Source organism: Chanos chanos, chromosome 9, assembly GCF_902362185.1.
Source record: "Chanos chanos chromosome 9, fChaCha1.1, whole genome shotgun sequence".
NCBI classification, from domain to species: Eukaryota; Metazoa; Chordata; class Actinopteri; order Gonorynchiformes; family Chanidae; genus Chanos; species Chanos chanos.
In genome coordinates this window covers 2,191,208-2,213,707 of record NC_044503.1, presented here as the reverse complement: position 1 = coordinate 2,213,707, position 22,500 = coordinate 2,191,208, and the positions used below count along the sequence as shown (strand labels likewise).

At 45.5% G+C, this 22,500-nt stretch overlaps 3 protein-coding genes across 3 annotated transcripts in view; 1 reads left to right on the top strand and 2 right to left on the bottom strand.

Annotated features, from left to right (window-relative positions):
* Positions 1–8: 8 nt before the first annotated feature.
* On the bottom strand, positions 9–1,875 carry pole4 (polymerase (DNA-directed), epsilon 4, accessory subunit). The gene is made up of 4 exons (XM_030784071.1): positions 1,558–1,875; positions 1,157–1,241; positions 1,023–1,064; positions 9–113 (listed from the first exon to the last, which is right to left on the bottom strand). The coding sequence occupies exons 1-4, from the start codon at positions 1,798–1,800 to the stop codon at positions 97–99; spliced, it is 387 nt and encodes a 128-aa protein (XP_030639931.1). The 5' UTR covers positions 1,801–1,875; the 3' UTR covers positions 9–96.
* Positions 1,876–2,836: 961 nt separating this feature from the next.
* LOC115820594 (kelch-like protein 23) lies at positions 2,837–5,936 on the top strand. The gene is made up of 3 exons (XM_030784219.1): positions 2,837–3,803; positions 4,190–4,601; positions 5,633–5,936. Exons 1-3 carry the CDS (start codon positions 2,837–2,839, stop codon positions 5,934–5,936), a joined length of 1,683 nt encoding a protein of 560 aa, XP_030640079.1.
* Positions 5,937–8,620: 2,684 nt separating this feature from the next.
* Positions 8,621–22,500, bottom strand: part of cers4a (ceramide synthase 4a) — an 18,221-nt gene continuing 4,341 nt past the window's right edge. The window contains exons 3-10 of the mRNA XM_030784070.1: positions 19,521–19,639; positions 19,197–19,254; positions 18,833–18,883; positions 17,278–17,370; positions 13,509–13,637; positions 11,660–11,766; positions 9,898–10,054; positions 8,621–8,830 (exon numbers count right to left, since the gene is read on the bottom strand). Of these exons, the coding sequence (XP_030639930.1) occupies positions 8,621–8,830; positions 9,898–10,054; positions 11,660–11,766; positions 13,509–13,637; positions 17,278–17,370; positions 18,833–18,883; positions 19,197–19,254; positions 19,521–19,639 (924 nt within the window). The remainder of the gene's footprint in view (positions 8,831–9,897; positions 10,055–11,659; positions 11,767–13,508; positions 13,638–17,277; positions 17,371–18,832; positions 18,884–19,196; positions 19,255–19,520; positions 19,640–22,500) is intronic.

The following is a 22,500-nucleotide window of genomic DNA, read 5'->3' as shown; positions in this document are numbered from 1 at the left end:
TTCATCTGCGGGTTAAAACGTTGGGTTATCAAACTGTTGTGTTATCGACTTATACAAGGACTCTGGTCTGGTCTGATGTGTCTGATTTGCTGGTTTTCAGTTGTCCAGGGTACCTGAAAAGTAAACGAGATAACAGCAAAACCATTAAAACCATTAAAACCATTCAGACACAAAGCTGAAGTCGAGAACACCAGACACACGCTCCATCACCTGATTTCATCTTGCCTCCAATTCAGTCCCAGCAGATTAGAGACACAAATACTTCAACAAATTATAATTCACTGAAATCCAGCTTTCAAGTCATGTAATGCTATACTTCTCATATTCATTCTAGCACTGCAATGCCAATTAGGTATCTCATATCTAATATATGATCCATATCTTATACACAATAATGAGTGACAGATCACACACACACATATATCTATCTGTGAGTGTGTGGAAGATGTGCTGTTCTATGTCAGGTGTGCTGCGGACAGGTCGTCGAAGCTGCGAGGGCCACGGTGTCTGCTTGCTTTTGCTCCGTCGCCCTCACATACGCACTCATTTTAGCTACTCTGTGTCCTGAGGTGCGGGCAGATCTAGGTGTGTTACCACTGGAACATAATAATGGCCTTCCATGGGGAGAAACACATCCGGGAGTAATCCAAGTAATCAAATAATGTGAACGTAGTTTAAACCAACAACAACGTTATCCAGAAGCCCAACCGTCAGTTTAAACGTATACTTTTCCCAATAACAACTGCTAGTTAAGTGCTTGAGAACTGGTAAACGACGTAAACTAGGGGTTCTAGACCTTGAATAAAATCCTGAAATATCTAGGTGTTCGCAAAGGGATCGGGAAGCAATGACCGTTTCTGTTATAGTGATCTCTACCACAGCCCGTTCGTTCTACATTAACCGCAAAAACAGAATGTTTTCATTGCAGTTGCTGCGGCTCTAGACGGATGCAATCTCTACATGTTGCATAAGTATATTTAAATTCAATTTAACTATCTCACCGAGTCAGTGAACATTCTTACCTTCCAGAAATGCAAACTCGTCTATTGCTTCAATAGCGTTATCTGTGGAAAAGATTAGATGGTCAGTAGAAGTCAGTCAGCTGCATCATACTGCGCACTGATAACAATGATATGAATAATTAATTTACTCTTACCCAAATCTTTTCTTTGTAGAGTTTTCCTTTTGCCCTGCTGTGCATACACTAGTGCGTCCTTAGCTATCATTTCTACAAATAGTTCCTACAAAATAATAAAAACAGAGAATTAATACAGGTCGTTTCAAAGTAAACGTCATCTCACGAAACTGTTACAGATCTAGTAGTAAATAACAGAAAACTGTTCAGTTAAGTTTACTGAGCTGAATGCACAACATTTGGCAGCGAACCATCTAAGCTACGTGTGCTCGTCAACTGTCAAACTGCACCAGTGGATGTGGTCACAGAAAACAGCTGTGAGAGCATCAACTCCCGAAACGCCAGCTAACTAGCTCCCTTAGCCTGGTTGGCTAACCTGGTTAGCACATTTGAATGCTAACAGAAATGGAAAGAATCCGTACCGTTGCCTTAGCGATGATAAATACTGATTCCTGACTGGCCAGACTGACATCCGGGTCGGCCTTCATTAGGGCTTTGATACGTGACAGCGGTAATTTGGCGAGTCGGTTCTGTGGACCTGTCGTGGGCCCAGGTTGCTGTGTATTCTCCTCCTCTGTGTCATTATTTCGTGGTTCCTCCTCACTTCCAGCTCTGTCCAGGTCAGACTCCGTGGACTGGACCGGTACTGCTACGGATGTCGCCATGGTAGCCACCACATGAGTATGTTACAGACACTTGTCGTCAAGATTTTTAGCTCTGAATGAGTTTTGAAAGAGACAACTCGAATTGTAGAATCACAATGCAAAACCAAGTTCACGCTGCGTTCTCCCGCCAAATCACAGCGTAAATAGCGTAAACACAGTGTGGAGGGGAGGAGTTATGACCATGCGCCAAAAGATGACGTACTGACATTTCAGATTCACTACAGGCACGAAACAGAAACCAGTTAATAGTAAACAAAAGTCCATTTAATTTCCCAGTTTCTTTGTTGCTTTACTACGTGACCACACAGGAAACGTGGACTTTCGGGAACGTTTTAAGTGATGACGTTTCCTCTGATTTGTGCAGGGTTTTGTTTTTTTTTTTGTTACTGCAGTTTTGTTGGTGAAATACTGCCACCTGTTGTGACTACTTGCTTTCTAATGGTCACCTGCACCAAAAACTAACCTTGGATAATTATGCATTGGTGTCAAAAGGTGGCGACCTACTCCTTAAATACAGTGAGAATCGACACACCATCTCACATGGAGAACAGACAGTTTATTTTTCCTCCAGACCTCACCCCTGAACTCTTTAAAATGATCCGTGACATTTACAGTTGCTTTATAACCTAGTGACATAAAAAAAAAATAAACATACCCACTCGCTATGATCAATCCCTCAGAACTCATGTAATGGACTATAAAGAGCTCTCTCGTTTAAATGGACAGAATATATTGCTCATCTTAGTTATTTCAAAGGGTCCTCTGCAAATGTCCTTCCTCCCAGACCACCACCAGAGTTTGGCTTATCATATAAAAGTCACTTACTAGTCAAATATCAACAGGGACTCATTAACACAGTCCAGATTGGTCATGCTGTTGCTTGGCTCCTGTATTGCTGTTTGCATCTATATTTAGTGTCTGTTTTCCAGCGCCTGCTGACCCCATTTCCCTGTGCTGAGAACTGCTGGGCCAGGGGTAGATATAAATATAACAGAGACGAATGTGTTCCAAGCGTTACTAGGGTGGCTAAACAGACATGGACAGTGTAGTGTCAGCAAGACAGAGCTGTGAACTTTCCTCAGAATCAAATCCGCTGCGACACACCCAGGACGACGATATCGATGGCGAGGCCCAGAGAGACCTGGCGCCCGACGCGGTGCTCCTGGTGGAGGCGGAGTCTTTCCTCGTAAACCGAAAACGTCTGGCGGAGCTGAGCCCGTACTTCCGCGCCCTGTTTTACGGAGGAGGTCGGGAGAGCGGCAGGCGACACATCGAGATCAAAGGGGTGGGTTTGGAGCAGTTCAGAATCCTCATGGATTACGCCCAGACATCCAAGCTGCCTCTGCATCAGCAGAACGTTCTGGAGATCCTGGAGGCCGCGGACTTTCTCCAGCTGGAGAGGGCGAGGCTCTTGTGCTGTAAGTTTCTGGAGCGGGAGCTGCACCTGAGTAACTGTCTGGGCATGATGGCCTTCGCCTGGCAGCTGGGCTGTTTGGAACTCTACTCCGCCGCTCGCGAGGTGGCACTCACCCATCTGCCTGCCGTCGCCTCTGAGGAAGACTTCCTGCACCTCCCCAAGGAGAGCGTTGCAGACCTTCTAGCCAGCGATGACCTTTGCGTGCCTAAGGAGGACCTAGCTTTTGAGGTGACCTTACGTTGGGCGACTTTTGACCCCAGCAGGGAAGAGGACTTTCTCGAGCTGATGGGCCTGGTGCGGCCCGAGTGCCTCTCCCTACCCTACATCACAGGGCTTCTGAGCAGCATCAAATCTTCTGACCCGCGGGCCAAGCTCATATGCAAGCTGAACGACCGCCTTCCCGGCAGTTGGAGAGCTGGCAGGTCCATTCCTCGGAACAGGTCCAGAGAGACCCTGTTTGTGCTGGGTGGTCCACATGACCAGGATAAGCAGTCGTTGTACCAGTTCCACCCTCGTAGCGGAAGATGGCAGTCCTGCCCTCCCTTCCAGAGGAAATGCCTCACACAGTTCTCTGTGGCAGCTGTAGGTATGGCTCATTCCGCCCCTGGGGATTCTGGGAAACTTTTATAAAACTGGTAGGACTCAATGCACGCATGATGGGAATGAATGAACCATTTAATTTGTATAGCTTTCCTTACTTTGTTGTCAAAAACGTTTTTTTTTTGGTTCAAGATTCTATCTGCTTTCAACCTGTGTCTAGAGGTACTGGAAAATTGCTACAGGAATCAACTAACATTCATATTTGCATGTAAATACTCCTATTTGTACTTATCTCTGTAAGGAACCTCTCTCTGTGGTCAACATACACAAAACAGTAAGTCCTTAGTACACATAGACTCTCCATGTAAGAATTCCATCCTCTCTATAAACATCCCTAAACACATTTCCCTAAAATTCCCCCTCTATTCCAAGGAGACAACGTGGTGGTGACGGGAGGATACTTCCGGGACGAGGTGGTGTGGTACAGCGTGGACTGGGTTCGGATCTACCAGTGTGGGAACGAACGTTGGGTGGACGGCCCAGCGCTGCAGAAGTCCAGACACAGCCACTGTTCGGTGGGACTGGAGCCTCAGCTGTTTGTACTGGGAGGCAGCATGGATGAGGGACTGGTGGCTGACGTGGAGAGACTGGTTCTGGGATCAGAGGAGTGGGAGAGCGTCAGCCCCATGGTCCGGGCCGTGGAGCGGGCAGCTGTGGTCGCCATGGGCGCCTGCGTTTATGTGGCGTGCGGTCTGGATGAAAACGGGGAGGTGTACGCTGGGATTCAACGATACAGACTCAAAACTGACCAATGGGATGTGGTCTCCTACTCTCCACACCCACGGTATGGCCGAGCACTATTACATTAATGAGTAACAAATACACAACCAACGAACAATTATTGTTTTTTTTTTGTGTTTTTTTTTTTTACTGTCCTGAACAGGTAAGCCTGACATGTTTTGAACTTATTTAAAGTTATACCATTTATGTGTGTGTGTGTGTGTAAGTGAGTGAGTGAGTGTTTGTGAGTGCGTGTGAGTGCGTGTGTGTGTATGTGTGTGTGTGTGAGTGAGTGAGTGTTTGTGAGTGAGTGTGTGTGTGTGTGTGAGTGAGTGAGTGTTTGTGAGTGAGTGTGTGTGTGTGTGTGTGTGTGTGTGTGAGTGTTTGTGAGTGAGTGAGTGAGTGTTTGTGAGTGTGTGTGAGTGCGTGTGTGTGTGTGAGTGAGTGAGTGTTTGTGAGTGAGTGTGTGTGTGTGTAGGGCGTGGTCAAATCTAGATTACACTGTTCTGATACTACCCAGCATTCTGCAGTTAGTGCTCTGTGATTTAGATTTGGCAGAATGCTAATGTTCTTCTGTCTGCTCTTCTACACATATCAGCCAAAAACATTTTTTTGGTCATAGCCCAGTAATGGGATGTCTGACATGAACATCATGATAACAAGTTGATTAGTGACATCAAATATTCCAGTCCTCAGCTAAATCACATCAAATTCAGATCGGGTGTTCCTGTATGAAGGCATCAAAGAGTGTTTTTTTACACAGGTAAATGTAAATATTCATTCCATAATTAAAGACACTCGTATCAAATGGACACCGTCGGATAAAAGTCTGCTCCATCTGCTGAGGACTCAGAAGCCCCTGCCCCTTGACCTTGAAATCATAATTGAGAAGGTCAAGAATCTCATGGTTTGAGTCAAGAATACAACTCTCCTTCAAAGGTCAGCATTCAATGGCCAAGTGATATGAGGGAAGAAGGAAATTAAATTACACACATTTAATGGTCTATGGACTAAACAGGGATTAACCCTATGTCTTCTTCCAGAACCCCAGATTATGATTTCAGTCACCAATCACTGTGTTCTGTTTTTGTTCAGATATGATCTTCTGGCTACAGAGCTGAACGGCGCCCTCTATCTGTTTGGAGGACAAGCGATGCGTCTGGACGTCGACACAGATGAATGGACAGATCTGGAAGAGGAGTGCCTTGACAGGAAGTTTTTCTCAGGCTGTGCCACCGTGAATGGACAGATCTACCTCATGGGAGAGAGAAAGATAAACAAGTCCATTCCCAACATGGTGTTGCTGGACCCCTACATTGACACATGTTTAGAGACAGATGACGCAATCCCTTGCCCTGTTCCAATCAGAGGCTGTGTCACCGTTCGCATGGCCTGGTGAGAGCGACCGAGAACCAGCCTCGTATTCCTTCAACGCTGACCATTTTTAAAGGGAATCTACCCCATGGTCGTGAGGATACTTTGCTGCAAACACGTGTGGCTAAATTAGGATTTCTAACACAGTTTGCAGACGCTGTCATGGTTCCCAGCCCCAGTCCTGGGAGCCCAGTACAGCACATTTTAGTCAGTAATGAGAACTAACAGATAATAAAACCAGTCAAACCAGCTCAAGAAGCCAGAGGTTCCGTCCTCAGCAGATACAGCGTGGTAGCACAGGGCTAACGTAGAAACGGGCTGTCGCACAGCTTTCGGGAATCTGCCGGGAATTTTCTTACTTATTATCATTATTATTATTATTATATTTATTTCTACATATATATATATATATATACACACACATACATACATACGGGTGTAACAAAAGAAAAAACATTATTCCAGTCATAGTCTTGTTTAACTGTTTATTGATGCTAAAATGGTCCCAGAGAAAACAGACCAGAAATCTGAGTGATGAATGTTCTGAGGTCAGTAGTATTATCGACGATGGCCATGCACAATAAAAACCCATGCCCTTCAGAATCACTCAACAGTGCATCCCTTAAAAACGCTCACGTCTCAGAAAGGTCAGAAACACGGTAAGGATTTGTTTTGTTTGTTTGTTTACAGAAAATATCTACAAGCCCTCTTGGTTTTATAAATAGAAACTGCTCAGTTCTTCCGTCGATGCTTTATATATATATATATATATATATATATAATGCTTTACATACAGAACAATGACAACCACAGACAGAGTCAAGAGCTGACTTCTCACCAAGTAATTAAGACATGCCTGACCTAATTTTTCGACCTGCCTCGAGAAAAAAAAAACGGCTGTACAGGCTAGCGATGGAGTTACTGCAGAGGAGGACTTTCCAGCATTTTTTTTGTAGTGACCATGGAACTTGGAGCTGGTCGTTTGCTTGATTCTACTGCCCTCTCCTTATAGCTTCCATTACGACATCACTGCCCTCACTGTATAGCTTCCATTATGACATCACTGCCTTCTCTGTATAGCTTCCATTATGACATCACTGCCCTCACTGTATAGCTTCCATTATGACATCACTGCCTTCTCTGTATAGCTTCCATTGTGACATCACTGCCCTCACTGTATAGCTTCCATTAAGACATCACTGCCCTCACTGCATAGCTTCCATTATGACATCACTGCCCTCACTGCATAGCTTCCATTATGACATCACTGCCCTCTCCATATAGCTTCCATTATGACATCACAGCCCTCTCTGCATAGCTTCCATTATGACATCACTGCCCTCACTGCATAGCTGCCATTATGACATCACTGCCCTCTCCTCATAGCTTCCATTACGACATCACTGCCCTCACTGTATAGCTTCCATTATGACATCACTGCCCTCTGTCATTCAGTGAATGTTCCTGGTGTGTGCCTCTGACAGTGTTTGTGTGCATGCACTGCAGGTTCTGACAAAACAGCGGTCTGAACGGACTCAATGTGAAAGAGAATTGTTAAAAAATGTTTGACTGTCATACACTTCATAAGACGCCTTCATTTCAAAGAGGGGCCCTGTGACTAAAAACAAACAAAAAAAAAGAACAGTTGCCCACTAGGGGGCACTGTAAGTCTTCGCTTGGAGCATAAACTGCCCACCTTGGAAATCACTTAGGCTTGGTGAGATAGGCCAGAGACCAGAACTAAGAATAGATTTTCATACACAGCACATGTCACAAGCACTCCTGAAGAGGACTGAGACCGACCAGTTTCGTGTGAAGGAGGGGAACTATTAAAACGATCTCTTAGAAACGGGTGACAGACGCACCCCTATGACAGAATCTCGCCTGGGAGGGTTTCTCTGTGACTCAACCCCCTTTTTTGTAGTAAGAGAGATATTTATTCATACTGTTCTATTTCAATACACAAAAAAACATTTTATTGATAATTTAATATTGTTACATGTAAAACATATTATCCTCAACTTTTAACACATTTACAATTTTAAGCTGCATGTTTTAAAGTGATAAAACGCTTCTTTTGTTTGTTGTCTAGGTCAGAGAGAGAGAGAGAGAGAGAGAGAGAGAGAGAGAGCCCTGATTGGCTAGTGTACGTATCAGTGCCTGATCTATGCACTGTGTTGTTCTTATCTACCTAAGAGTTATTTTTAACAGCAAACCTACAGTTCTCATGTATACTAATACCTCCTAATATTGACTCTGTAGCTAGAGAGGAATGAATGAGAAGTTTATATCTCATTTGAAACTCTGTCTGTCTGCTCACACAACCCAGGGGAGACGTCCTCTGACAACAGAACTCCTCCACATTAAAAAGTTCACACATGTATAAATAACATAATTGTTCGGGAAAAGGGAAAAAAAATATATATATATAACTTGATCGTATAGTGTTTTTTTTTAAGGCAAAAGACAATTGATGAGGCTCTTAAGGAGACAAGCTGTTCCCTAACCTTTCTATATTATAACAGTCACTTACATTTATCTGAAAACGGAGAGGAAAACAAACAGAAATGGACCTCAGTTTGTTGTAATACAGATGTGAACAGGGCTTTAGCACTGTAAACTTATGGGGAGAAAGTATGGAAAAAACAAAACAAAACAAAAAAGAAAGAAACATCAAAAGGGGTTTTTTTGTTAGCTTTGACCTGTGGACTATCTGGCTTTGGGCATCCTGCTGTCCAGATTCCGTCTCTGGTGGGTCAGGTTGTTCAGGACACAGTTGTTGGCCAGAGAAACCAGTTTGGAGTTGAGAGTGCCTTTTCTATGCTCCCAACAACTCTCGTCCTCCCCCTGGTCTCCGCCCTCCTGTGCCCCCTCCTCCTCAATCTCACTCTCCTCATCACTCCTCTCATCTCGCTCCACCTGGAAACAAACACATAAACACCAAAGGTAAACCGTCACGTCACATAAACACCAAAGGTAAACAGTCATGTCGCATAAACACCAAAGGTAAACAGTCACGTCACAAACACCAAAGGTAAACAGTCACGTCGCATAAACACCAAAGGTAAACCGTCACACCGCATAAACACCAAAGGTAAACCGTCACACCGCATAAACACCAAAGGTAAACAGTCACGTCGCATAAACACCAAAGGTAAACAGTCATGTCGCATAAACACCAAAGGTAAACCGTCATGTCGTATAAACACCAAAGGTAAACCGTCACACCGCATAAACACCAAAGGTAAACAGTCACGTCGCATAAACACCAAAGGTAAACAGTCACGTCACATAAACACCAAAGGTAAACAGTCACGTCACATAAACACCAAAGGTAAACAGTCACGTCGCATTAACACAGAAGGTAAACAGTCACATCACATAAACACCAAAGGTAAACAGTCACGTCGCATAAACACCAAAGGTAAACAGTCATGTCGCATAAACACCGAAGGTAAACAGTCACGTCGCATAAACACCAAAGGTAAACAGTCACGTCGTATAAACACCAAAGGTAAACAGTCACGTCGCATAAACACCAAAGGTAAACAGTCATGTCGCATAAACACCGAAGGTAAACAGTCACGTCACATAAACACCAAAGGTAAACAGTCATGTCGCATAAACACCAAAGGTAAACCGTCACACCGCATAAACACCAAAGGTAAACAGTCACGTCGCATAAACACCAAAGGTAAACAGTCATGTCGCATAAACACAAAAGGTAAACGGTCACGTTGGAAGAACAGGTTACCTCTCGTTGACCAAAACATTTTCAATCAAAAGTACACCTTTTACCAATATCCAGTCTGCCAGGAAAAAAAAACGCCTTTGGCTTGATTTGAAATGAACTCGCTGTCTGGGTTGATATTAAGGCTGAGTTCTTAAGCCGCTAAAGAAAAGGGCTGGTGAAGGTGAGGTGAATGTATACTGTGTGATGGATTGAGGGCGGTGTAGGCATGGATGCAACATTCTCGTCCACCCACCTTTCCCAGGAACACGAACTTGTACACCATGCGGAGAATCAGCCACGCCCAGAAGACGTGCAGAGCCTGTAGCACCAGCAGGAGCCCGTTAAAGAAGAAGTAACCAGGGAATGGATTAAAGAAGTCCAAGGACTGCACTACTGTGGAGTAGATGACTCTGAGGACCAAGAAAGAACATAAGACCAGGGAGAGTATGATCGGTAATCCACTATTTCATCTTCAATATAAAAAAATTTTTTTTTTTTTTTTTTGAATGACAAGTTTTTCAAATGTTATGCAGAGTGCATTCTATGGTTCACTTTCACACCCTAACACACACACACACACACACACACACACCCCACCTAACACACACACACACAGATAATTGAGGTTTTTTTGGAACAGGAGATGAACAGGACGTGCTGGATGGCTCATTATAAAACATGTCAGATATGCACCGTGGGGGAAAAAAGCAGCCTCGCTCTCCAGAAGAAGAAACAAAAGCACACACTAAAAACACAGTAAAAACATTCAGTGAAATTATTTCCCTACTGGGGAAACCACCGAAACCGTCAACTGGAGAACAGTGGGACACACGGCGCAACGTCTGGTCAAACGCAGCAGACTGACGTCTTCAACATTTTGAGTCTTTTTGGAAATTTCCTGGAAAAGTGTTTTCATGATGCATGATGGGTTTACTCTTCTGTAATGGGTGACTTCTCTGAAGCCAGACAGATTAACCGTGAACGCATCATTCTCGCGGGACAGTCTGGGTGATCCAGGCTGTAATCCTCTCTGACGCACACACTCACAGGCCCCTTAGCCCCTGGTGTCTCCCAGTTTTTCTGCTCATGGACACCCGCCCCTCTGACCGTTTAACATCTCTCTGTCTCTGCTCTTACACAGCTGAGTCAACTCATCAGGTAATGCTCAAAGCCTTGAGCGGCTGAATCAGGTGCGTCACGGCAGAGAAAAGCCTGCAGAGCGATGACTGGGGTGCCTGGGAGCAACACTGGTTTAACAGAAACTCTCTTACAGAGTGATTCACAGAACGTATGTGTCATTACACTGTAACACATATGCTATTACATCCATACAGGATCTCCAGAGGGGGCCCAGAGCCCCGCCCTCAAGGAGGACTTGCCAAACGACATCATTTCCTTCTTTTTGATCCCCCAGACTAATCACACAACTACAGACACAGGGTTTTAACCAGAGTCCTGTTATCAAACGTGTGGATGGGCGTCAAGCGAAAGGTCATCTCCGTTACGGTGAAAGGTCATCTCTGGGTATGGCGAAAGGTCATCTCCGGGTATGGCGAGAGGTCATCTCCGGGTATGGCGAAAGGTCATCTCTGGTATGGTGAAAGGTCATCTCTGATATGGTGAAAGGTCATCTCTGATATGGTGAAAGGTCATCTCTGATATGGTGAAGCCAGAGAAGAGATTCACTCTCCTGCGGAGGTCTGTTATTAACACCTGTGAGTGGACCCTGCTGAGCACGCTGGAGAGTTCCCACAGCAGTTCTCAGATCAGTCTCAGGTCAGTCTTAACAGGCCAAAATGCTTGACCGGCAACAGTCTATACGTTGAGGGAGAAGAGCAACACTGTGAAAATTACCGTGATCCCCATTAGAGCGCCCTCTAGTGCTCCCTGCTGGTGGTACTTAAGACTCAGGACTTCGAACTTGTGCGATGCATACAAACGTCCTCCTAGACAACCGAATGAAAGACATTCTTCATACAGAGATTTGAGGGGGGGGGGGGGGGGGGAGCTCTCACCTGGTGGGTAAGACCACAAGACGAGTGACGAGAAACACCACAGCGAAAATGACAAACAAGGTGTCGCAGGTTTTCCTCCAGCCAGAGTAGTTAAACATCTTAGCAGACTGGAACACACACGAGAGCATCCATCATCATCATCATCATCATCATCATCAATATGACATGACTTCAGTATCACATGACGAGTGTTTATTAAGCAAACTTTAAGGGGACGTGTTTGCATGCCATGGAAACAGAAAAAAAGACGTTCATTTAGATGATGCCTGAGTTTTCCCTCTCAAAGCTTGACCAATCGGCTCTCGACAAGAATTTAATGCTTATCTGTCGCACTGGTGTCCCTCATTCTACAGGCCGCTTGGGAATTCTGCTCGAGGAAACAGTGACCGAGGTTTGACAACATAAACTCTGCTTTAATCAGGAAATCCCTGGCACTGAATGGAAATCCAGTTGTGTTTACATCAGGGCCAGATTCATATCACACAAAAAAAAAAAAAACGAGTTCTTGGGTGCAGTACTGAATGACACACCTTCTCTGTTCAAATCACAAGACCAGTCATTCATTTTCGGCGTGTCAGGGAGATATCAGAGACTGCGATTACTGTTAGATAATGAAGTAAAAAAACAAACACTACATAGAAGGTGAAAGGGACAGGGAGGGAGAGAGAGAGAGAGAGAGAGAGAGAGAGAGAGAGAAGGGAGGAGGGCAAAATTATGTGCTCATGTTGTCGAACTGGAAACCCTGGGTGAGAGAGAAAGAGTGATATAGAGAGAAAGAGATAGCGTGATAGAGAGAGAGGATGATTTATCTTGTCATGTTGTGAAACCAGAAATCCCAGCTTGAGAGGGAGAGAGAGAGAAAGAAAGAATGAGAGTGTTTGACTGCATGTATCACAAGTGGTTTTGACAATATTTTTATTTATGGTCCTGGCAGTGAAGCGCACCGTACTGAACTGAACTGTACTGTACTGAACTGTACTGAACTGTACTGTACTGAACTGAACTGAACTGAACTGAACTGAACTGAACTGAACTGAACTGAACTGAACTGAACTGAACTGTACTGAACTGTACTGTACTGAACTGAACTGAACTGAACTGTACTGAACTGAACTGAACTGAACCGTACTGAACTGAACCGTACTGAACTGAACTGTACTGAACTGAACTGTACTGTACTGTACTGAACTGAACTGAAGTGAACTGAATTGTGAGAGACTTGACTTAAAGGTCTCTTTCATTCACCAGTAAAGGAAGACTCAGGCAAATCACATTTTCACCTTAAAACGAGAAAAAATCGAAGGCTTACAAAAAGAAAGAGAGGGAAGGGAAGGGGGGAGGGGAGCGAGAGAGAGACTGAGAGAGAGAACTAACAGAGAGAGAGAGAAATGACAGAGAGAGAAAGAAGGAACGAGAGAGTGAGAGAGCAACCAGTCAGGTTGGAAGCAATCTTTGGGAGAAGTTAACAGAAGTGTATTTGTAACAGGATGGAATCAGGTTGGAAGAGGTTTATAAGAGAAGGTATCAGAAATGTATTTGTAACGGTGGAATCAGGTTGGACGAAGTTTTTGAGCGAAGGTAATAGAAATGTATTTGTAACAGGGTGGAATCAGCTTGGAAGAGGTTTATAATAGAGGACAAAAGAAGTCAATTTGTAACTGGGTGGAATCAGGTTGGATGGGGTTTATAATAGAGAATATCGGGAGTCTATTTGTAACAGGGTGGAATCAGGTTGGAAGAGATTTATAATAGAGGATAACAGAAGTCTATTTGTAACTGGGTGGAACAGGGTTTTTTTAGAGAAGATAATAGAGAGTGTATTTCTAACAGGGTGGAACCAGGGTCTCACCTCTAACAGGAAGTCTGAGGAGTCGTGGACCAGCATGACAAGAGTCCCAACCCGCACGAAGTTACCACAGTAGGAGAAACCAATCAGGAAAATGGTGGCAATGTGGTGAATGATCTGCTCTTTAAAATCCTGTAGAGACAGTCACACACACACACACACACACAATAGACAATCTCACACAGGTGTTTTCTAGAGTGCAGTTATAGAGTTACGTTTAAGTTAAGTTCTTTATTTGTCACACACACACTAGGAGCAGGCTCCCCAGGCGTGCAGTTGGGGGTTAAGTGTCTTGCTCAAGGGCAGATGTTGAGGGAGTGTCGGGGGAGGGAAAAGCACTGTTCATTCACTCCCCCCGCCCACATTTTCCCTGCCGGTCGAGGGGATCGAAATGGCGACCTTTTGGTCATAAGCTTCTCTAACCTCTAGGCCACGGCTGCCCACACTTAAACAGAACACAAAGCTTAAACGATGCCTTTTTTTCAGGTCACAATCATTTAAAATGAATTTTGACATTGCTTAACCAGGGGGGAAAAAAAACATGATTTTAATTCATTTATCGTGATCACTTATGGGCTGGATGGGGGCTATGACCTGATTGGCTGTAGAGGCCTGTCACATGACCTGATTGGCTGGAGAGGTCTAGTCGCACGACCGGATTGGACGTACCTTGTTTCACTGTTGCTTTTTAAAAGTCTTATGACCGTGGTGACGAGAAATGGGTAACAGACTGTGAGAGAAACCCTGCCAGACGCTTCCTCTGCCCAGTCAAACACATTTCTAAATAAACATACTGATTCTAAATACTTTTTCTGTCTGGAAATATGTCTGTGGGGTGGCAGCAGGTTGCGCTGTCGCCTCACAGCAAGAAGGTCCCGGGTTCGATTCCCGGCCCGGGCGGCCAGGGTCCTTTCTGTGTGGAGTTTGCATGTTCTCCCCGTGTCTGCGTGGGTTTCCTCCGGGAGCTCCGGTTTCCTCCCACAGTCCAAAGACATGCAGGTCAGGTGAACTGGAGACACTAATTTGCCCGTAGTTATGAAAGTGTGTGTGAGTGTGTTTGACTGTGTGTCTGCCCTGCGATGGACTGGCGACCTGTCCAAGGTGTTTCCCCGCCTTTCGCCCAATGAACGCTGGGATAGGCTCCAGCACCCCCTGCGACTCTGATTAGGATAAGCGGCTTTGACAATGAGTGAGTGAGTGAGTGAGTAATACGTCCATCAAACATGAACATGCTTGTTTTTATTTTGTGAGAAGCATTAGGCTCTCAGACAGAAGCGTTTCTAACAGACTTTAGTGCTAAACTATCCTCTTCCTGTGGCATCCAAAGTCATAACCACACATCTGACCACGCAGCGGTTTGACCCTTCAAACACACACCTACAGAACTCTTAACACAACACACTTTAACAGGAATCATTTCTGGCCTTCGCTTTGAATTCCCATAAAAAAAAAATCGTTGAATGCTGAATTGTTGATGTAAACTCAACATTGAATTTTTTTTTTTTTCTTCAACTCTTTTATGTCACACAGCCGGCTGTCGGATGCCTGACTGACTGTTACAGCCACGCACATGACGAGATAAACCGACTGGACTAGAGTCTGTTCACATCCAGTGTGATGGTATTTAAGTTCAGTGTCATTATACCCAGTGATCCCCACTGACAGCCTCCCGCAGTGAGACAGGAGACAGGAGAGTTCTCTGACTCACAGACAGAGACACACACAGAGCACAGAGTCACTGTGTTACAGAAAGAGAGAATGTGTGTGCGTGTTTGGGAGAGAACAAGGAGATGACAGAGGACTGTGTACACTTGTGTGTGTGTGTGCGCGTGTGTTTGAGTGAGAGTGTGTGTGTGTGTGTGTGTGTGTGTGTGGGCCCCCCTTGGGAGGACAATTTCAAGCGATACCAGTGACTTGGGAAAAATTGTCTGCCTCATTAATGTCATTCCCAGTGCGCCCAGTACACCCCTCCCCACGTCTCAGACTGCAACTAATGACTCTCTCTGGACATCCACTCAGCCTTCAAAGTCACTCACTCACACACACACACACTCTCACTCTCTCTCCCTCTCTCTCTCACTCTCCCTCTCTCTCACTCTCTCCTTCCAAACTCAGCCTTGAGGACTTGGTCACAGGGAGCTGTTACCAGTCCACACCAGTTCACCCAGTTCCCCTAATCACCTGCTGCTCTGGCCTATGGAGCCTGATCTAACTGCTGCCATTACATAATGCTGTGTGTGGAAAAAAAACAACCATAAAACACACATACACATACACATATACACAGACACAGACACACACCCCCCCCCACCCACCCCCCCACACACACACCCCACCCCACCTCAAGTTCATATTTGGGAACAAGTTTCCCTTGATCTAAAGGTCCCTCCCTGTCATTGTTCCACGGCCCCCTGTGGAGGTTAGGATGTGGTTCTGCACATCTGCGGTTCTGTGGTTCTACATGTTTGTGTTTTAGAAGCTGTAGCAGGCCCTGAGCTCCTGGTTCACAGAACCAAGTGTTCTATAGAGTCTTATATCATACTCTGTGGCTGAAAGAGAGATAAGTTCCGATTTAAAGACAAAGGAGTTCTGGTTCTAAAGACAGAGGAGTTCTGGTCAAAAGACAGAGGAGTTCTGGTTCTAAAGACAAAGGAGTTCTGGTTCTAAAGGCAGAGGAGTTCTGGCCTAAAGACAGAGGAGTTCTGGTTCTAAAGGCAGAGGAGTTCTGGTTTAAAGAGAGAGGAGTTCTGGTTTAAAGAGAGAGGAGTTCTGGTTTAAAGAGAGAAGAGTTCTGGTTCTAAAGACAGAGGAGTTCTGGTTTAAAGAGAGAGGCGTTCTGGTTTAAAGACAGAGGAGTTCTGGTTTAAAGAGAGAGGAGTTCTGGTTCTAAAGACAGAGGAGTTCTGGTTCTAAAGACATAGGAGTTCTGGTTTAAAGACAGAGGAGTTCTGGTTTAAAGAGAGAGGAGTTCTTGTCTAAAGACAGAGGAGTTCTGGTTCTAAAGACAGAGGAGTTCTGGTCTAAAGACAGAGGAGTTCTGGTTTAAAGACAGAGGACACCTGTAACAGACTACTGGTGCTGAGGAGAGGAGGGAGGGAGCAGGCCTTAGGGAGAGGTGTTGTGAGCTGTTTTGTGTTGTTTAAATTTGTGAAGCCCAGAGAAAGGCAGTGAAAGACTCAGTGGAGCCATGCAGAAGCCGTGGGTCTGTCAGAGATGTGTGTGTGTGTGAGAGAAAGATCAAAAGGTTTACATGTGAGTAAGTGAGTGAGTGAGTGTGTGTGTGTGTGTGTGTGTGTGTGTGTGTGTCTGGGTAAAGAGTACAGGAGGCAGGACACAACGCAGAAAGTTCGTTGCGGAAATCACAGTGTTTTGTTTACAGCACATCGAAGATGGCGCACGAGGCGACCGACCTCTGTCTGACGATATCGGCGTCGGCCCTCGTCGACAGAAGTTCCCGAACATCGCCGTCTCTCTCGTTAGACATTTTCGTCGGCATCTTCGTGTAAATGACCCTTCCTCTTCAACACCCCCACTCACTCGCTATGAGTTCTCCAGACAACAACCTACTCTACTGGCACATGCTCTCAACCAGACACTACAGGAGCTTTGTACTGGGAGCTGGCAGAGTAAAGTCCGTTCACTGTCAGATCTGACTGATTCGGACATTTGCGTTCTCACATATAGCTTAGGGCTGCGTTGCATGTCTGAAAGGGGTAGCCTCAAACACTGTTTTGCAGGAGGGAGACAGAAGGAAGAGGAGGTGCAGACTCACTTTGCGTTTGACGTCCACAGAGACGCAGAGCAGGAGGGAACAGTAGAAGGACAGCTCCAGGATGTAGTACCAGAACTGGGCCTCCGTCACCGGCTACAGAGGACCAGAGAGAGAGAGGGACACACACACATCAGCAGGATTAGAGTCCAGAAAGGACACACACACACACACACACACATATGCACACACACACGCACACACACATATGCACACACACACACGCACGCACGCATGCATGAATACACACATATGCGCGCACACACACTCATGCATGCGCACACATATTTGCTTACACATACATGCGCGCACGCACACACACTCACACACACATACATACACACACACACACATAGAAAAACACACACATACACTTACATGCATGTATGCATGCAAACAAATGCTCGTGCGCTTGCCATCATTCAGAGGAATTATAATCAAGTTCCAGCATGCACACACACACACACCCACACACACACACACACACACGCCCACACCCACACACGCGCACACACACACACACACGCGCACACACACACACACACACTCGCGCACGCACACAAACCCCCACATGCACACACACACGCACGCACACATACCCACACGCGCGCACACACCCACACGCGCACACACACACCCACATGCACACACACCCACACGTGCACACACCCCCACACGCACACGCGCACACATGCACACAAACACCCACACACGTACACACACCCACACGCACACACACCCACATGCACACAAACACCCACACACGTACACACACCCACACACACACACACCCACACGCACACAAACACCCACACACGTACACACACCCACACGCACACACACCCACATGCACACACACCCACACGTGCACACACATCCACACGTGCACACACATCCACACGCGCACACACACACGCACACCCACACGCACACACACCCACACGCGCACACACACCCACACGCACACGCGCACACACACGCACACCCACACGCACACACACACACACACACACACTTTCTTTCCCCCTCCCTGCCCCCTGCATATTTTGATGGTTTCCCAAACCACTCCTTAAGTATGAATGAGAAATATTCAGTTTAATCCTCAGTGCCTGCTTTCACTTTTCTCCTAAACCCTCTCAAAAACACTTCCCTCTCCAACGCCCAGGAGAAAGTAGGAAACATATAAAGAACCTGACTGAACCAACTTTCCACACAATCAAGGGAAGTTTCATCCCTAGAAACCACATCCTTTCTCTCCAAAGGAAGCACAACATTCAGGTTCTGGAGAGTGCAGGTCGCTAGTGCTGGAGCCCTGAAACCCATTCAACAAACAGCAGAATCCGTTTGCTTTTTTTCTCTCTGTGTTGTTTACACTCCATGAGACCGAATGACCAGAGAAGGGCACTACTCTCCCTTTTATCTTAAAGACGGGCGGGGCTTCGCTCCGTCAGTCACATCGCATTTGACCAATGACACGCGACCAGCCTCAGACAGTCTGTTTTCCAGGACTGTTTGACGGGAAAAGTCAAGAGCGTTTGAAGGACGTTGTGTCACTCACTTGTTTGGGGTAACCACGCCAGCACTCCCGATGGTCCCAGAACCAGGGTGTCTGCGGAGAAGAGGAAAACCGCAGAGGGTCAGAACACGATTTCACTGTGGTTGGTGAACACAGCCTCAATCTTATTTGGTTTCAAAGGATTCCTCTTTTATTTAACATTGCTGGGAACAGTTGGCATTTGCAGCGCGACTGATTGTCAGATGTAGTGATTTTTATATGTTTGTGCTGACAGACAGCGGGACAGATGTTCAAAGGAAAACCCTGACATGTAGGGAAAGCCTGAGCAGTCAAGAGTAAGATAAAAAGGAGTTTCATTTGGCGGTTAAAGAAATGGAGGATGTCAGAATAGAACTGGTGTACTCACATCGATCAAGGAGGCCAAGCCAGCCACAAAAGCAATGAGGTAGAAAACGAACCTCCATCTGACAAAACCAGACACACACACACACACACACACACACACACACAGAGACAGTTAATTTCCTCATTTTTCATGATATCAATTTAATTTGCACACACATTAACATGCATGCAAAGGCATGCGCGCACGCACACACACACATTCGTCTGTGCATGCGCACACACACAATGGTCTCATCATCCGCAGCAGTTTACTAATACACATGAGACGAACAATAAACTTGAAAATGAAAAAGGTTAAGTGACAGAACATTTAGGCTGGACTTACGTGGCTTCACAGAATTTCTTGGTGTTACTGGGCCGGTCCTGGTTCCGCCTGTGTCTGAACCATGACTCAATCTGCCTCTGCGTTAGGTCACACTGCTTTCCCAGGCTAACGATCTCACTCTGGACAAAAACACACAGAGCCACCGGTGAGACACTCTACCGCACACATACAACAGCCCAAAAACAAACCCCCACCATCCAGCCCCCCACACACAGTCCCCCAGACCAGCAGCATCCGATCCAGTACACAGTATAAACCCTGAACACACACACACACACACACGTATACACACGAACACACAAGTACACACACACTCACACACTCACCCATGTACACACCCACACACACAAACACACACGCACGCACGTACACACACAAACACACAAGTACACACACACCCACACACCCATGCACACATACACGCACACACATATACACACAAACACACAAGTACACACACACACACACACACCCCCACACACCCACCCACACACGTGCACACACACACACGTGCACACACACATGCACAGTTGACTGACTTTTGAAGAAATCATTGCAGATTTTTTCTTTTAATCAGGTTTATATAACAGGGAGATGATTAAAAAGCTACACTCTGACGAGAAGGAACCATACAGGTCCACGCAAGGACACCTGACTCAGGTGATCAGCAAATTACCCAATCAGCCTGATCCTTCAGAACAGACACCAGAAAGCCACATCTGAACAGGGCTTCAGAAACACCAGATGGGCAGTTTTGGGAGACAGAGGCCCGGTCATTCAGAACACAGACATTCAGAACACATTCATTCTTGGTCATTCAGAACACAGAGAGAAACCAGCTGATGTCTCTCAGACTAAATCTTTCTTTCTCCACTCTTTGACTTAGGAACGGAGATACTGGTTAATAATAATAATAAAAAAAACAGACGCTTTAATTTCTGATCTGTCAGTCTGTCAGTACAGGATCATTTCACAATGGAACAACTTCAGTCCCACAAACTGGTCTAACTGGTCCTCCACTGTCTTTGAGCCATGTTTTTTTATTTTTATTTGATGAACTCTAAGGGATATGTTGTTTTACATTAGCGATCACTGAGATGATTGACTTGCGGGAGAAAACGTTTTTTGATGAAACCATCTCCCTCGATCTCTGGCAATCTGATTGGCTGACATCAGACAGCTGTTTGAAACACTGGCAACCTGATTTGCTGACAGCAGACAGCTGTTTGAAATATTGGCTTCAATACTGCTGCTAGAGATCATACTACCAGATATTACACATCCCTACAGGCACACACACATATACCAAAAACACACACACACATACACACACACACACAAAAATACACGTGCACACACACACACACAAAATCACACACACACACACACACACACACACAATCACACAGAAACTCTCATCATCTCATTCAGACAGAGAGAGAGAGAGAGAGAGAGAGAGAGAGAGAAACACACACACAGAATAAATGAGAGATTTGGCTAGAGTAGATGTAAAGGCAGACTGATGGGTGTGTGCGATACATTTGTCATATATCTTATGTCACATGCAGCGGGAAACATATGAACTGAACCTGAACTGCACGTGTCTGCACTTGCACATATTCAGAACAACTTCCTCTAGTCAAACCCCCTTGTCTTACCTCCCTGCTCATGAATTCCTGAGCAGTAGAAAGACAGGGCGTGATACCAACACTTAGACAGATGATACTCAGATCAGTTACACCTCAGGTCTTAAACTGTCACTCCCCCTTTTGCAGTTGGAAGTAAAAAAACAAAGAGTTTTTTTAGTTGGAGTTTTAATCCAGCTTGGACATTCCGACTGCTCCAGATATGTCGTAGGATCGTTTTCTACGGCTCATGTCATCAGCTCAACTTCCCAAAAACGGAACCTGTTTTGCCAAAGATGTCTGAGCTTCACCAATGCCTCATCACCCCGGAATCAAAGCTTAACCTACAGCTAAAACACAGCCGATAGAACAGCACAGGTAAAACAGACAGCTAAAACACAGCCGATAGAACAGCACAGGTAAAACAGACAGCTAAAACACAGCCGATAGAACAGCACAGGTAAAACAGACAGCTAAAACACAGCCGATAGAACGGCACAGGTAAGACAGACAGCTAAAACACAGCCGATAGAACAGCACAGGTAAAACAGACAGCTAAAACACAGCCGATAGAACAGCACAGGTAAAACAGACAGCTAAAACACAGCCGATAGAACAGCACAGGTAAAACAGACAGCTAAAACACAGCCGATAGAACGGCACAGGTAAGACAGACAGCTAAAACACAGCCGATAGAACAGCACAGGTAAAACAGACAGCTAAAACACAGCCTACAGAACAGCACAGATAAAACAGACAGCTAAAACACAGCCGACAGAACAGCACAGGTAAAACAGACAGCTAAAACACAGCCTACAGAACAGCACAGGTAAAACAGACAGCTAAAACACAGCCGATAGAACAGCACAGGTAAAACAGACAGCTAAAACACAGCCTACAGAACAGCACAGGTAAAACAGACAGCTAAAACACAGCCGATAGAACAGCACAGGTAAAACAGACAGCTAAAACACAGCCTACAGAACAGCACAGGTAAAACAGACAGCTAAAACACAGCCGATAGAACAGCACAGGTAAAACAGACAGCTAAAACACAGCCTACAGAACAGCACAGGTAAAACAGACAGCTAAAACACAGCCGATAGAACAGCACAGGTAAAACAGACAGCTAAAACACAGCCGATAGAACAGCACAGGTAAAACAGACAGCTAAAACACAGCCGATAGAACAGCACAGGTAAAACAGACAGCTAAAACACAGCCGATAGAACGGCACAGGTAAAACAGACAGCTAAAACACAGCCGATAGAACGGCACAGATAAAACAGACAGCTAAAACACAGCCTACAGAACAGCACAGGTAAAACAGACAGCTAAAACACAGCCTACAGAAC

Bases quoted from the DNA above. Each gene is read 5' to 3' on its own strand.
- pole4 (XM_030784071.1), bottom strand. From the start codon at position 1,800: ATGGCGACATCCGTAGCAGTACCGGTCCAGTCCACGGAGTCTGACCTG. The intron at 1,242-1,557 runs GTACGGATTCTT...ATTATTTTGTAG, and splicing joins TTATCATCGCTAAGGCAACG to GAACTATTTGTAGAAATGAT. The intron at 1,065-1,156 runs GTAAGAGTAAAT...TCTTTTCCACAG, and splicing joins TCTACAAAGAAAAGATTTGG to ATAACGCTATTGAAGCAATA.
- LOC115820594 (XM_030784219.1), top strand. From the start codon at position 2,837: ATGGACAGTGTAGTGTCAGCAAGACAGAGCTGTGAACTTTCCTCAGAA. The intron at 3,804-4,189 runs GTATGGCTCATT...CTCTATTCCAAG, and splicing joins GTTCTCTGTGGCAGCTGTAG to GAGACAACGTGGTGGTGACG. The intron at 4,602-5,632 runs GTATGGCCGAGC...GTTTTTGTTCAG, and splicing joins TCCTACTCTCCACACCCACG to ATATGATCTTCTGGCTACAG.